A 12,121-nucleotide genomic window follows, 5' to 3' on the forward strand; every position below is an offset into this window, starting at 1 on the left:
ACGAAGATTTCACACGAAGCTATAAGGAAATAATCTCCCATCCGCATATACAGAAGCCAATCTGAAAGACTTTAACGATCCCAGCCGTCACACCGGAGCCCCACCGCCTCCGTGAAGCTGCGTAAACGCCCGGGCTCTTTTCTTGTTCCTGCTCTCCGCACAGACGCAGACGGATCCGTCCCGCTCGGCAGCGGCCTCCATTTTAGCTCCTTGCCCGGTCGGTGCCTCACGTGTCCTGGACTGTCTTCCTCACATGACCCGTGTGTTTGTCCCCGTGATCAGCGCTTCCATCTCCGTAAATCAGTGTCGTTGAATATCGGCGTTTTACAACCCGCAAAAAGCTTCATGGATATGCTGGAGCAGAGTCTGGACAGCTCGGCGAGGTGAGAGGCTGTTGGCCGCTTCCTGCTCAGCCATGGCTCCCACCACGGCCTAAAACCCTCTTTCTCCCTGCGATGCTCTCATAATAACCTGCAGATACTTTGAATATGTGTGCACTGTTGTGTTTTCAGCTTATGGGTCAGTCAGTGACGGCGCAGCCTGCAGTTATGGTGCATTTAAAGACATTTTCAGCATAATTTGTGCGCCCTTTTGCAGATCTGGAACATCACGATTGCTGTTTTATTTACATGACAGGAAAGACAAATGCACAGCTGCAATTTCTGGCTATAATCATTGAGGCATCTAATTGCACTGTGCTGTTAGTGAACCTGATGCAGCTCTTTTAGGATTAAATGCTTTAATTTAAAGCAGGAGGGCGGTGTTGGGGGTATTTTAGTTATTTGTTAAGTTTGTCTCGACTTGTGCAGCAAATCAGAACACTAACAAGAGATTTAATGATCAGGAAATTATAGTTTTCCTCCTGGAAATTGCAGAAAATCTGATATCTGTCACGCTTGCACGCCAGTTTATATATCACTTTATTTATGTGTTATCATCATCTCCTCCTGTGACCACCTGGGGGCGCCCTCCTCCCACAATGTGTTATTTTTATTTAATCCTTTTTTTAAAAAACAGGCAGTTTTTAAGATCTCCATTTCAAGAGACACCTTTACAGTTTAAGCATAGACAGACAGACACATTCACACTTCAGATTTCATATTTAAGAAAACAATTTCCAGTGTGATTGCAGATTTATACCTTTTTAAAATGTTCCACTGACATTGTTTTCTATTTGTAAGCAGTCCTGCACTACTCAAAATGAGTTAGCAGAGCTGGATTAGCAGGATTAATCACAAAATAATCAAAATCGCAATATGACTGAGTGCAATATCCAAATCACATGAACTGCAATGTTTTTTTTAAAAGGTAAAATGTGTCTCAAAACAGTGTTTTGATGAAGTTTTGCAGTGCTGAAGAGATGCCCTGGCCTGCAGAGCTTGTTCTCTCTCCAGATGTGATAAAACATGTGTTTGGCAGAGACCGGGAGAACTGCCACATCATCATGATTTTACTAGTTTTTCAATGACAGTGAAAATTGTGATGTCAAATTTAATCATCCATAATAATCATGAATTATAATTGCAATATCCCTTTTTGACCATATCGTGCAGCCCTGTTAGTTGGGGGGATATGTGCATGCAATAAAAGTCATATGAAAAGTGTCCCATTAGAAAATATTCACAAAACAAAAAATTCCAATATGTTACAGAATAAACAATCAAGTGAAGCACTAACACTGTAAGTTGGATTCACAGGAGAGCAGAGGTAACTCGGTGGTTTCTGTAGTCGAGCCGTGTAAATCGACAACATACGTTGCTGCTCCCTTCTGTTTGTTAAAGAGCACGGATCCACCTTTTCATTTAAGGTGCAACGGTGGTGAGGAATTAGGGCACTGTGATACACAGTCAAAAGGATTTAAAGGGATAAATTCACCTAAAAATGAAAATTCAGTCATTATCTACTCAACCGATGGATGGATGGAAGGTCAGGTGAAGTTTCGTAGTCCACAAAATAATTCTGGAGCTTCACAGCAAAACGGCGTTGCAGCTGAAGTAGATGGGGACTTGTTTTAAAACATTTAAAAAAACAACTAAATAAAGAACATAATGGCTCCAAACAGCTCGTCAGACATAATCTGATTCTTCGGAAGCCCAGAGATCCTTAATTGATTTTAAAAATATGTCATATACCCCTTTTTTAAAAGGGGCTGCTAAGCTAAAAGCGTTGGCATGCACCTCAACTGAAGCGGGTGCACAAGCTCGACCACATGTAGAGGGTGTTAATAACGTTTTTTCGAATTAATTTGAGATCTTGGGACTTAAAGAATAAGTCCCCATCTACTTCAGTTGTTCAGGACAACGCTGTTTTGCTGTGAAGCTCCAGAAATGTTTCGTGGACTACGAAACTTTACCTGACTTTCCATCAGTGTGAGGGTGAGGAGATGATAGGGCTGCATGATATGGTAAAAAAAAACAAAAACATAATGCGATTATTTTGACAGATATTGTGATATGATTCACAATTCACGTCTATGCATCACATTTTCCATTGTCACTCAAAAATATTTATTAAAATCTTGATGATGTGAGATTTGTTGGGGTCTCTACCAAACAAATATTTACTTACATCTGGAGATCAAGACTTGTAGGACACTACTTTTTTGGGTGAACTGTTCCTTTAAAGTGGAGAGGGAAGCAGGCATACAGTATCAATATAATCAAGCACAGATGGGTTTTAGATGATACGATGGTCTTTCCACTAGCTAGAAGAAAAACACGATTTGGGTCTTTTACAAAAATCTAATTTTGATCTTCAGTTTGCTTGATAGTTGTTACACATGGGTCTTTATAAGTGAGCCTGGTATCCAGCCAGGGTCATTTTTAACATTCAACCATGTCAATGTCAGAACTCTGAAGGAGGTTTGGATGTTGGCAGCAGCCTGGATATTCTTAGATGATGTAGAGAACATACCTCATCGAACAAGCTCATGTTCGATGAGAGAGATCTGAAATGTATCTAAAACAGACTGTAGATTTGCAGAGGCCGGATAAAAAGAGGAGCCAGTGGCATATAAAATAGTGTCATCTGTGTGACAGAGATAATATAGTTTATATATATGATGAATAAAAGAGGACCAAGAATGGACCCTTGTTGTACACCCATACCTACACTGAAGGGACTTGACTTGGAGACATTGGAGACGACTATCTGAGTTCTCAGTCATAAAACCGTTATGAGGGCTCGCTCCACCTTGATAAGTATTGATTTCTGAGAAATGTACAGGTTCCTCTTGAAATTGACTCATTTGTGTCTCTTTTTTGTTTTCAGTCACGACAAACAGGAAACAGAAGAGGTGGTGCAGCTACAGGAAGGTAGGAGCCTCATTTCTTGTAATCCTGAAAGCAAATAATCAGCTTTTTGTCTGAACATAAAATCTCTGATGCAAATTTAGGTTTTGCTCCTTTGAGGAAGAATGTAAGAACGCTGAGTGCATTCCTGCATCGTTGTCTGAAGAAAACTCCTCGACTCACATCTGTTTTTTATTTTTAATGGCTCTGCCCCGTTGCAGCGTCACTGATTTGAACCTTGTTGACCTGTGTGTTGCAGGAGAGGCGGTGGGGACGGAGGAGCAGACTGCAGTGACCATCACCGGTGTCCCGCAGGCTGCGTTCGCTGAGCACAATGTGCAGTACCAGTTCCGCACAGAGAACAGCGGAGGGCAGGTGAGCTGCAGATTGATCTTAGCCGCGTTCACACCAGCCGGTTTTCGAGAAATTTTTATTCTATAAATAACCGCAAACCCCAACAGATGAGACAGATGTTAACGCCTGATAAGCAGTTAGTTGTGACTGGAAGTTTAGCAAAACAAAACGAAAGAGAGAGAGTGAATCTCAAATACTGTGTGTTTAGGTGAAGTCGGCTGTTTTTTGTTAAAGGAGCAGTCTGTAGTTTTGGGGGAGAGAAACATCTTTATCGACTGTTTTTTATGCTTAAACAAACTCTCTTTGTTTTAATGACTGAATAAACTGAATAAGCAAACTGACCTTAAAGGACGACACAATTTCATACCGTTTTACTTTGTTCATATGTGGCAGACCCTGCCACCTTTCTAGCTTCAAACAGTGTTTTGGGACCTTATTTTCCTCTGAGAACAGCTTGTTTATTCAGTTATGGAACTTTTTGTATTATCACCTTATTAGTATTTTAAATATTAAAATTGAGAGTTTGAATTTCTTCTACAGAACTACATAGTGCTCCTTTAATAAGTCCTGGTATTATTTTGACTTTGTGAAGTTGTTTGATCACTCTTTTTTTGAGACCTTTCCTCTCTGTTCTGTCCTCAGGTGACCTATCGTGTGGTCCAGGTGACAGATGATCAATTAGAAGCAACAGCTGATGGGACCGGAGCTGTCAGCGTCGTCTCTGCTGCGGCGTTCGCCGGAGCCCCTCAGGCAGTGGCACAGGTGAGTAAACATACAGCAGCTGTAAGGAGGTGATCATCGTCTAACTTATTATCTTACATGGTTGACCGACTTGCCCCTGACTCCACCTCTTCCAGGCTGTTATCCAGAACCCTTTCAGCAATGGGGGCAGTCCTGGCGGGGAGACTGTGGGAGGAGAGACACGTTTCGCCTATTTCCCTGCGGCCACCGTCAGCGATGGAACAGCCGTGTCGGTGCAGGCCACCGCCGACCCAACGATCACACAGGCAGGAGGTGAGGAAACGGCTGTGACCTCGCTCCTCGGTCAAAATTAGCAGCATAACTGAATATCTATAAAAAAAGATTTTTTCACATGTGGGCTTCTGTTGATGATTTACAAAACACATGTTGCATGTCCTGCCGCCCTTTGCCCTTAGTCACATTCCCAGGGTTTCTTGCAAGGTCTTGAAAGTTTGGAAAATGCTTGATTTTAACGGTTTTCATCCTTTGTCTCTCAAAATCCAGGTCAGTTTTACGTGATGATGAGCCCCCCGGAGGTGCTGCAGACGACGGCCCCTCGTACCATCGCACCACGCACACACACCTACACTGCGTGAGTATAATAAAACACTTCCCCCTCACACTGATCCCATCCATGAAGTTACCATCACCATAACTCTCTCCCCACATGTTTGGCCGACTTCTCACCTCCACATTCTCTCACCCCTTTCCCTGTAACCTCACAGTGGATCGGATCTTCTTTAACTCTTCCTTCCCTTTTTTTTTTTGGAATGAACCGTTTTGTTTGATTAGTTGTGTGTACAAATAAAGATACAGAAAAAAAATCTATATCCATCATCTTAAACATCCAACATCTGAAAACCACACTCTGTCCTACTTACCTGCCATCCCCAGAGACCTTGGTGAAAGCGAGATGTTGCAGCATGGCAGTACAAACTGGTGAGAAGAACTTTCACATACGCCCCCACCCTGCCCCCATCATGTGTTGTAGAGACAGACGTTTGTGGGATCACTAATCAATCATTAGCATCCTTGTATTGTGAATTGTATGTTGGCAGCATTGACTGTATGTAAAGATGGGCGACATGACGGCTTCTCAAGAGTAAGGATGACACATTTCGATTGGCGTGCAGTACAGGTCAAAAACCTCTCCCTCTCCATGTTAGCAGATGCAGAGTTTTTGTCCCCAAAATTCAAAAAGTCGTTCTTATCATGCTGATGTTTCCTCAAGTGTTAATTTTCTAATGCGCAGACTCTGGCTCCAAATCATGTCACCAGTGCAAGATGGCAGCACCTGTTATCCGGGATGTTTTTGCTTCATTTTTGTACAGTCAGAGGAAGAGGAGACGCGTCGTCCATTTTTATATACAGTCAATAGTTGGCAGACATAGAACATTGCTAGCTTAAAGCTGTAAACTAAACCCGAGTTAGCATAAATAAGCCATCATACATCTTGATTCAGTGGCCGGATCCGACGAACCTTTGCCCTGCAGAGGATCTGAAGGTTCATCTGTACCTGCACCTCCTCTCCAAATAATAAAGACCTAAACTAACGGTGCATGTGGGTACTGCTCTTCAACCAGCCTAAATAGATAATAACAAAAGCCAATCCTTTGTTCAGAACTGTTTGACAAAATGTTTTTTTGTTAACTGGGTTCTAGTTCAGGTGTTACAGATTTGTTTAATATTGAAAGTCGGATATTTTATTTAGAATTTCATTGTAAATATTTGTTTTCGTCTGTTCCTGTCTTTACAGGAAGGTGGAGGGTCCACGGGCGCCCAGAGATGAGAGGCGACGAGCACAGCACAATGAAGGTATGTGGTCGTCAGTGTCAGGAGAGTTTGAAACTGTGATGTCTCTGTTAGGCCGTATTTGGACCAAATCAGGTGCTGTGGCAGTGCAGGAAGACACAATTGGGATAGCATCATCATTTTGTCCGTGAACTCTGCCTGGAAAGCGCCCGGTTTGTTGCTCTGAGCTTGGGAGCATCAACTCTTCCAGAGAAGCATTCTGAATCCACAACAAGTTTGCAGATTATTTTGTCTCCCCTGCTGGTGCAGACACCTTGGCGTGAGACACCAAACAACATAATAGAAACTCAGAGCAAGTTGGTGGACTTCTGAACGTTTGTGATAACATCCTCTCTGTTTGCTATATGACTGTATCTGTTTCACCCTGACACCAAACGCGTCACGTCAACCAGCGTAGATAAGCCACCAAAAGAACTTCCATTATAAGTATGAATGTAGCAGGCTGTATTTATGGTGGTTTGAACAACATTGCTGTTGACCAGCCAGTCTGATTGCTGGCTTGATTGTGTTTTAACTTTTCGCCACAAGGCAACTAAGTTTTTTCCCACAAATCTTGTGATAAAATGAGTCAGACGAGTGACGTTGTTTCACCGCAACACCAAATTTGGTCTGAATGAGGCTTTAGAGATGTTTTCTGAAGTCCCTGTTTCCTTGAGTTTTGTAAATGCAACACAGGCTGTAGTTGTAGTTTAACATCTTTATCGACTGTTTTTTTATGCTTAAACAAACTCCCTTTGTTTTCATGACTGAATAAACTGAATAAACAAACTGACCTTAAAGGACGACACAATTTCATACTGTTTTACTTTGATCATATGTGGCGTTTCAATTGTGTTTCTTTTTTGCAGTGGAGAGAAGAAGAAGAGACAAGATTAACAACTGGATCGTCACGCTTTCAAAAATCATCCCCGACTGCAGCGTAGACAGCAGAACTGGAGCGGTGAGTGCCTCAGAGGTCAGCCTAAATATATATTTTCCATAGCGAGTCAGATAGTGTCACAAGTTACATAAAATCTGTCTGTAAAGATCCGGTATTTTGAGGTCGCACTGCTGACGGCGGCTGCTTGTCTAGCTGCGATCTTTTTAAATTCGCATCTGTGTTACATTTTCTGACCACTTCCATACTTGAATCAGTGCAGTGTGTCTGCACTCCTAATGCATGCTTGCATAACTGGTGCTGAAAGTCAGATTGAAACACAGCATGTAACCACAGCCAAGGCATTTCAGTCTCAGTTAAAATGAGGCTCTATTAAGTAATATTTCAACTGTTTGGGACATGTGGCGTTGTACTTAACCCAAGGGTTGGGTCTGAAATGTTTCAGTAACTAGAGGAAAGTTCACTGAAAATGTATGCGAGTGACACTTGACACATTTAACACCTCATTGTTGCTACGTTTCTCAGAGTAAAGGAGGCATCCTGTCCAAAGCCTGTGACTACATCCGAGAGCTGCGTCAGAGTAACCAGCGACTGCAGGAGAGTTACAAAGAGGTGGAGCGGGTCGAGATGGACAACGAGCTGCTTAGACAACAGGTTAACGTCTTATATGAACCTGTCATTCTTTGAGGGCAGAATTTATGTTGAACCTTGATTTTGTATAATTTAAAAAAAAAAGTATTTTAAGGTGCAGGCCTGTGAACAGAGGTTGCCCATTTAATCTGTGGTCTAAGTGGGTGAACATCTAGACAGGAAACAGAAAAAAAACAACCTAGAACACAAAGTTAACCTTGCCCTACATATTTAACATGTTAATGCAAGCTTACAAATGAGGCAGGGAAACACTGACTGCTCTCTGCAGAATCTTCTTGAATAATTTATCAGCAAAACATTGTGTTTTTGTCTCCATTTTCCATCATTGTATTATCAATGTCCATTTGTGTCTTTCTAAATATAATGTTTAACAATATAACATCCATTCAGTCACCGTACAAGTACAAATACTCCAATATCATAACATATACACCTTTGTCAATGATGCCACAAACACTGATAAACATGTCTGTCCGTGTCATTGTTTCCTAAAATGTCAGTTTCTACCCATCCAGATGTAAACAGACATTTAATCTTCTTAATGTGTCTAATTATCTGTCTTTTATTTCTAGATTGAAGAACTGAAGAATGATAATGCACTGCTTCGAGCACAGCTACAGCAGCACGGCGTAGAAGTCAACGGAGATGCAACGCCACAGTGATTGTGGACTTGGACACTTGTACCATCACAAACACAAACGTCGCATCCTCCCACCCACCTGAACAATAACCAGGAAAGGAATAATAACGATGAGAGACGATTTCCATCTGAAATTGGACCACAAAAACACACGCGGGGCTCGAGATGAACACTGAAGGACCTCCAGCTGTTCGACGGCTCTGAAATCCGTTAACTGTGTAGCTAACTGAACCTCTCACCTCTGCTTCAAGGAAAAAAAAAACGACCTCTGCACAGCACCACCACGCTTGCACCAAACGTTTCTTTTTATTTTAAATTATGAACCTGCCACAGAAAATTTACTTTTAATGATTTCACCTTTTTATCGTACCACAAACGCCTACTTGTTCCTTTTTTTCTGTTGACATTTGCTGTGTTTGAAACTACTAAATGTGGCATGAATGATAGCATCCATTTACTTTTAATTTATTAGTCTTTAATAAGGAATGTGTACACAGAAAGAAAAGCTGATCTCTGAATTCACTTTTTCCCCAGCAACGGACGAATAATGAGCAGATCAGATATTTTGATCGTGCTCATCACTGTTTCGAAGGAGAGTTTAACTGTCAGTGGATCACGTGTGTGTGTGTATATAGTTGATCTGTGTTCAGTTTGAGGTAACTTTTTCTGCCTTTTAACACTGACACTCCAAACACCAGGCAGAGCTCACAAACTTTATAAACACAGTCTGAGTCAGTACATTCAGAAACGATGATACTTTTTTCTGACAAAGTAAAAGCAGCTTTGATAGCACAGGCATGGAGGTTTTATTTTTAGTGCAAGGCCTTAATAGAAGCCTGTCGGAGGATCTAGGTGTTAACATAGCTCAGGTAATTGGGATAGTGCACTGGCAAGTGGTTCCCAGACTCGATGAAGTCTTTACATATAGAGTTTAGCTCTCTGTCGTGTCCCCAGTAGGTGCAATGTACAGATAAATGAGAGTATGGAGATGATTTTCAACGTGTGAGTCATTTTTAAAGGGCATTAAAATATGGTTTGTTTGTATATCTGCTAAATAGGTCACTGGTGTAATGCACTGAAATAGAGGTTCAGTCATGAGAGGTCTCGGCCTCTGTTTGGCCCACTAGTCCTGCTGCATTTTTAGTGGACACCCCAGGTGGCTTTTTTTCGCAATATTCCCTAATTCTTTAAAACTCTGGGAACCGTTGCTGCTGACAGAAGACCATAGGACGACCGTGGCCAGGAATGTGCTGACGAGGGTAGTTTGGATGCGAGTGATGATAGTTGTAACTAACCAGCTTTTGTCACCACAGCATGGAAATATAACCACTGGCATGACTAAATCTGACTACAATAAAACTGAAGTGTTTATACCTGAGTGGTGTTTATCACAGGTGTGTGTTCTTAAATTGCCTTTGAGCAGCAAGGGAGATACTTTCAAGGTTAAATTAGATTTTTATCTGGGAGGTTTCTGTTTACTTTTGTATTTGAGTGTGAGGGAAGTGTTTGTCAGTTTTATACCATCAAAAACTTTAGCTCAGTGGTGGAATGCAACTAAGTACATTTACTAAGTAGTAGGATTGCAAGTTTGAGTCTTTTTACTGTACAATAACTGTCTCCGAAAATATCACGATTTCAGGATGTATACGTACTCACTCTTACATACATACATATATATATATATACATACTCACTTTTACTTACATACATACATACATACTCACTTTTACATATATACATACTTAACTAGCACATATATACATTCTCACACGCATACACTACTGAGAGTATGCATGTATGTGCAAGTCAAGCATGTATTTTTGGCCTAAACGGCTCCTCATAATTATTGTATCGCAATATTAGTACGTCCATCAGTTACGGTGACACTTTAAAGAATGAAAACAGGGATTTTTGGTTGAATCGGCACAATATTATAATCGTATGAAATGTTACACGGCGGTATTAACACTTTTATTACTGAACTGAACTACGTGTTAAGTACAACACGACGTCCTGTAGTTTAATTATTGAAGAATTTCAGTTGTGTCGGCCCGTTGCCTGGCGACCGCTCGAGTAGTTGTTGCTATGGGTAACCCCGTCCGGTGAAACCAGCAGCACGCGCCGGCTGTGTGAACGTTCTAGAACTCCGGTGAGTAAAAATTCCACGAGAAGAGACGTTAACGTGACGGTTAAACTCCTCGCGGTGTTTAGCGGTTACACTTATCGACCGTAGCAACAACAACAACCTACATGACAAACTTCGTCTTTTGCGAGTAACTAGCTTCACTTTTATGGCGCTGGAAGACCATGGAGCTCAAATGAACTGGTATGAGAAGAATAGTGTTTCCAATTGTAATTGAGTGAAGCCTTAAAAAAAAAAAAAAATGTCTACTACAATTTGCTGGTTCAAGTATTTTCCTCCTCTGTTGCCTCAGAAGGATTCTGCTCATTGTCTGTCATGGTGATATATCTGTCATGTCCCATCCCCCCCTGGGGCTGTCACCTTCACGGCTGAGCTAGCTAACGTCAAATCTAGCTAATTTGTAGGGGTGGGCGATACTGCAAATTTTGGTATCGATCCGATACCAAGTAACTACAGGGCCGATACCGATACCGATACTTTTTACTTGAAAATCTGCATGTAGCCTAAATAGGAATACTAATGTTCCTTCAACAGATACACAAAAGTGTTATTGGACTCTGCCATATTCATACTTCAGGTTTGAGGTAGGCTATATATCTTAATATAAGTATATATTTTTGAGTTCCAGTAAAACAATTAAGATTTATTTCAACTGTCTGAATATATGATAATGGTTTAATCACTCTGCTAAAATGACATCTCTGACCACCAATTACACTTTGAAAAACAACATTAATTAATGCTGGAAATATCTTTCACTTCTAGAAATTGCTACCTGGATATTGTTGAGGTTTTTGTTGAAAGGCCTCTGTCACTGACGTCTGTCTCTGTGCCAGGGGTCTGGTTCGGGTTTGGGGAGCTCCCTCCTCCTCCTCCTCCCTCCGTTTGCTTTGCAGCTCAGCATTAACTTTTGGGTGTGCTGCTTTTAAGTGCTAGTGAACCTAAGTGAGCGGGTGGAGAGGAGCACTGCGCACAAGGACTAGATGCTGCGCTCACACAAACTCTGACTGTGAAGAAATACGAGTGATTTGCTGAACTTATAGAAGAGAAACTACAACAAAAATATCGATCTCATCACGCTAGTATCGATCCGATACCAATACTCACGTTGGTATCGATACTATCGATATTTGGATCGATCCGCCCACCCCTACTAATTTGCTAAAGCTAGCTGCGTTCAAACTCATACTTAGCATGAACGCTGCATATATGGGATGGTAACACAACTCTTAAAAAAAACGTTATTGTCATACAGTATTCAATTATTTAAGTGTCACTGAGGGTCCAGGTGGTGCTAATTATAACTAGCTTACTTAATGCACAGTTTGGTATATAACTATAGCAATAAGTGCATTTTTGAGTTTGTTGTGAAAATGTTTTTGAAAGAAACCTCCTTTGAAAGTAGCCTTATTATTTAGGAAACAAAACTTTTTTGTATATATAATTTTTGAAAACGTGTGTTAAATGTTTATTGACTGCTGATGCAAATTCTCAATAATTCTCACTGCTTCATGTCATAGTAGCTCTGTTGGACCTGTACCACGTCCGTCTGTGTTTACTGTGAAACTCAAGACTATAAATATGCTTCTGTGAAATCTAGCACATTTAACCAT

The 12,121-nt window shown here is 41.2% G+C and overlaps 1 protein-coding gene across 4 annotated transcripts; it reads left to right on the forward strand.

Annotated features, from left to right (window-relative positions):
- On the forward strand, positions 1–9,743 carry usf2 (upstream transcription factor 2, c-fos interacting). Of its 4 annotated transcripts, none has more exons than XM_073484168.1 (11): positions 1–383; positions 3,271–3,314; positions 3,550–3,665; positions 4,287–4,406; positions 4,502–4,658; positions 4,890–4,977; positions 5,280–5,324; positions 6,142–6,200; positions 7,046–7,137; positions 7,600–7,728; positions 8,298–9,743. In XM_073484168.1, the coding sequence occupies exons 1-11, from the start codon at positions 346–348 to the stop codon at positions 8,385–8,387; spliced, it is 978 nt and encodes a 325-aa protein (XP_073340269.1). In that variant the 5' UTR covers positions 1–345; the 3' UTR covers positions 8,388–9,743. The 4 variants fall into 4 exon arrangements, with proteins under 4 accessions (XP_073340269.1, XP_073340272.1, XP_073340273.1 ...); XM_073484172.1 differs by having other exon boundaries at positions 91–383; positions 7,046–7,152; positions 8,298–8,486; XM_073484171.1 differs by lacking the exon at positions 5,280–5,324 and having other exon boundaries at positions 12–383.
- The last annotated feature ends 2,378 nt before the right edge of the window (positions 9,744–12,121 follow it).

Source organism: Pagrus major, chromosome 16 (assembly GCF_040436345.1).
Source record: "Pagrus major chromosome 16, Pma_NU_1.0".
In the NCBI taxonomy this organism is placed as follows: domain Eukaryota; kingdom Metazoa; phylum Chordata; class Actinopteri; order Spariformes; family Sparidae; genus Pagrus; species Pagrus major.

What these genes read in the sequence shown, in the direction of transcription:
- usf2 (XM_073484172.1), top strand. Translation starts at nt 346, where the DNA reads ATGGATATGCTGGAGCAGAGTCTGGACAGCTCGGCGAG. An exon ending in GGTGGTGCAGCTACAGGAAG is followed by an intron (nt 3,315 to 3,549) that starts GTAGGAGCCTCA and finishes TGTGTGTTGCAG; the next exon opens with GAGAGGCGGTGGGGACGGAG. An exon ending in CAGAGAACAGCGGAGGGCAG is followed by an intron (nt 3,666 to 4,286) that starts GTGAGCTGCAGA and finishes TTCTGTCCTCAG; the next exon opens with GTGACCTATCGTGTGGTCCA.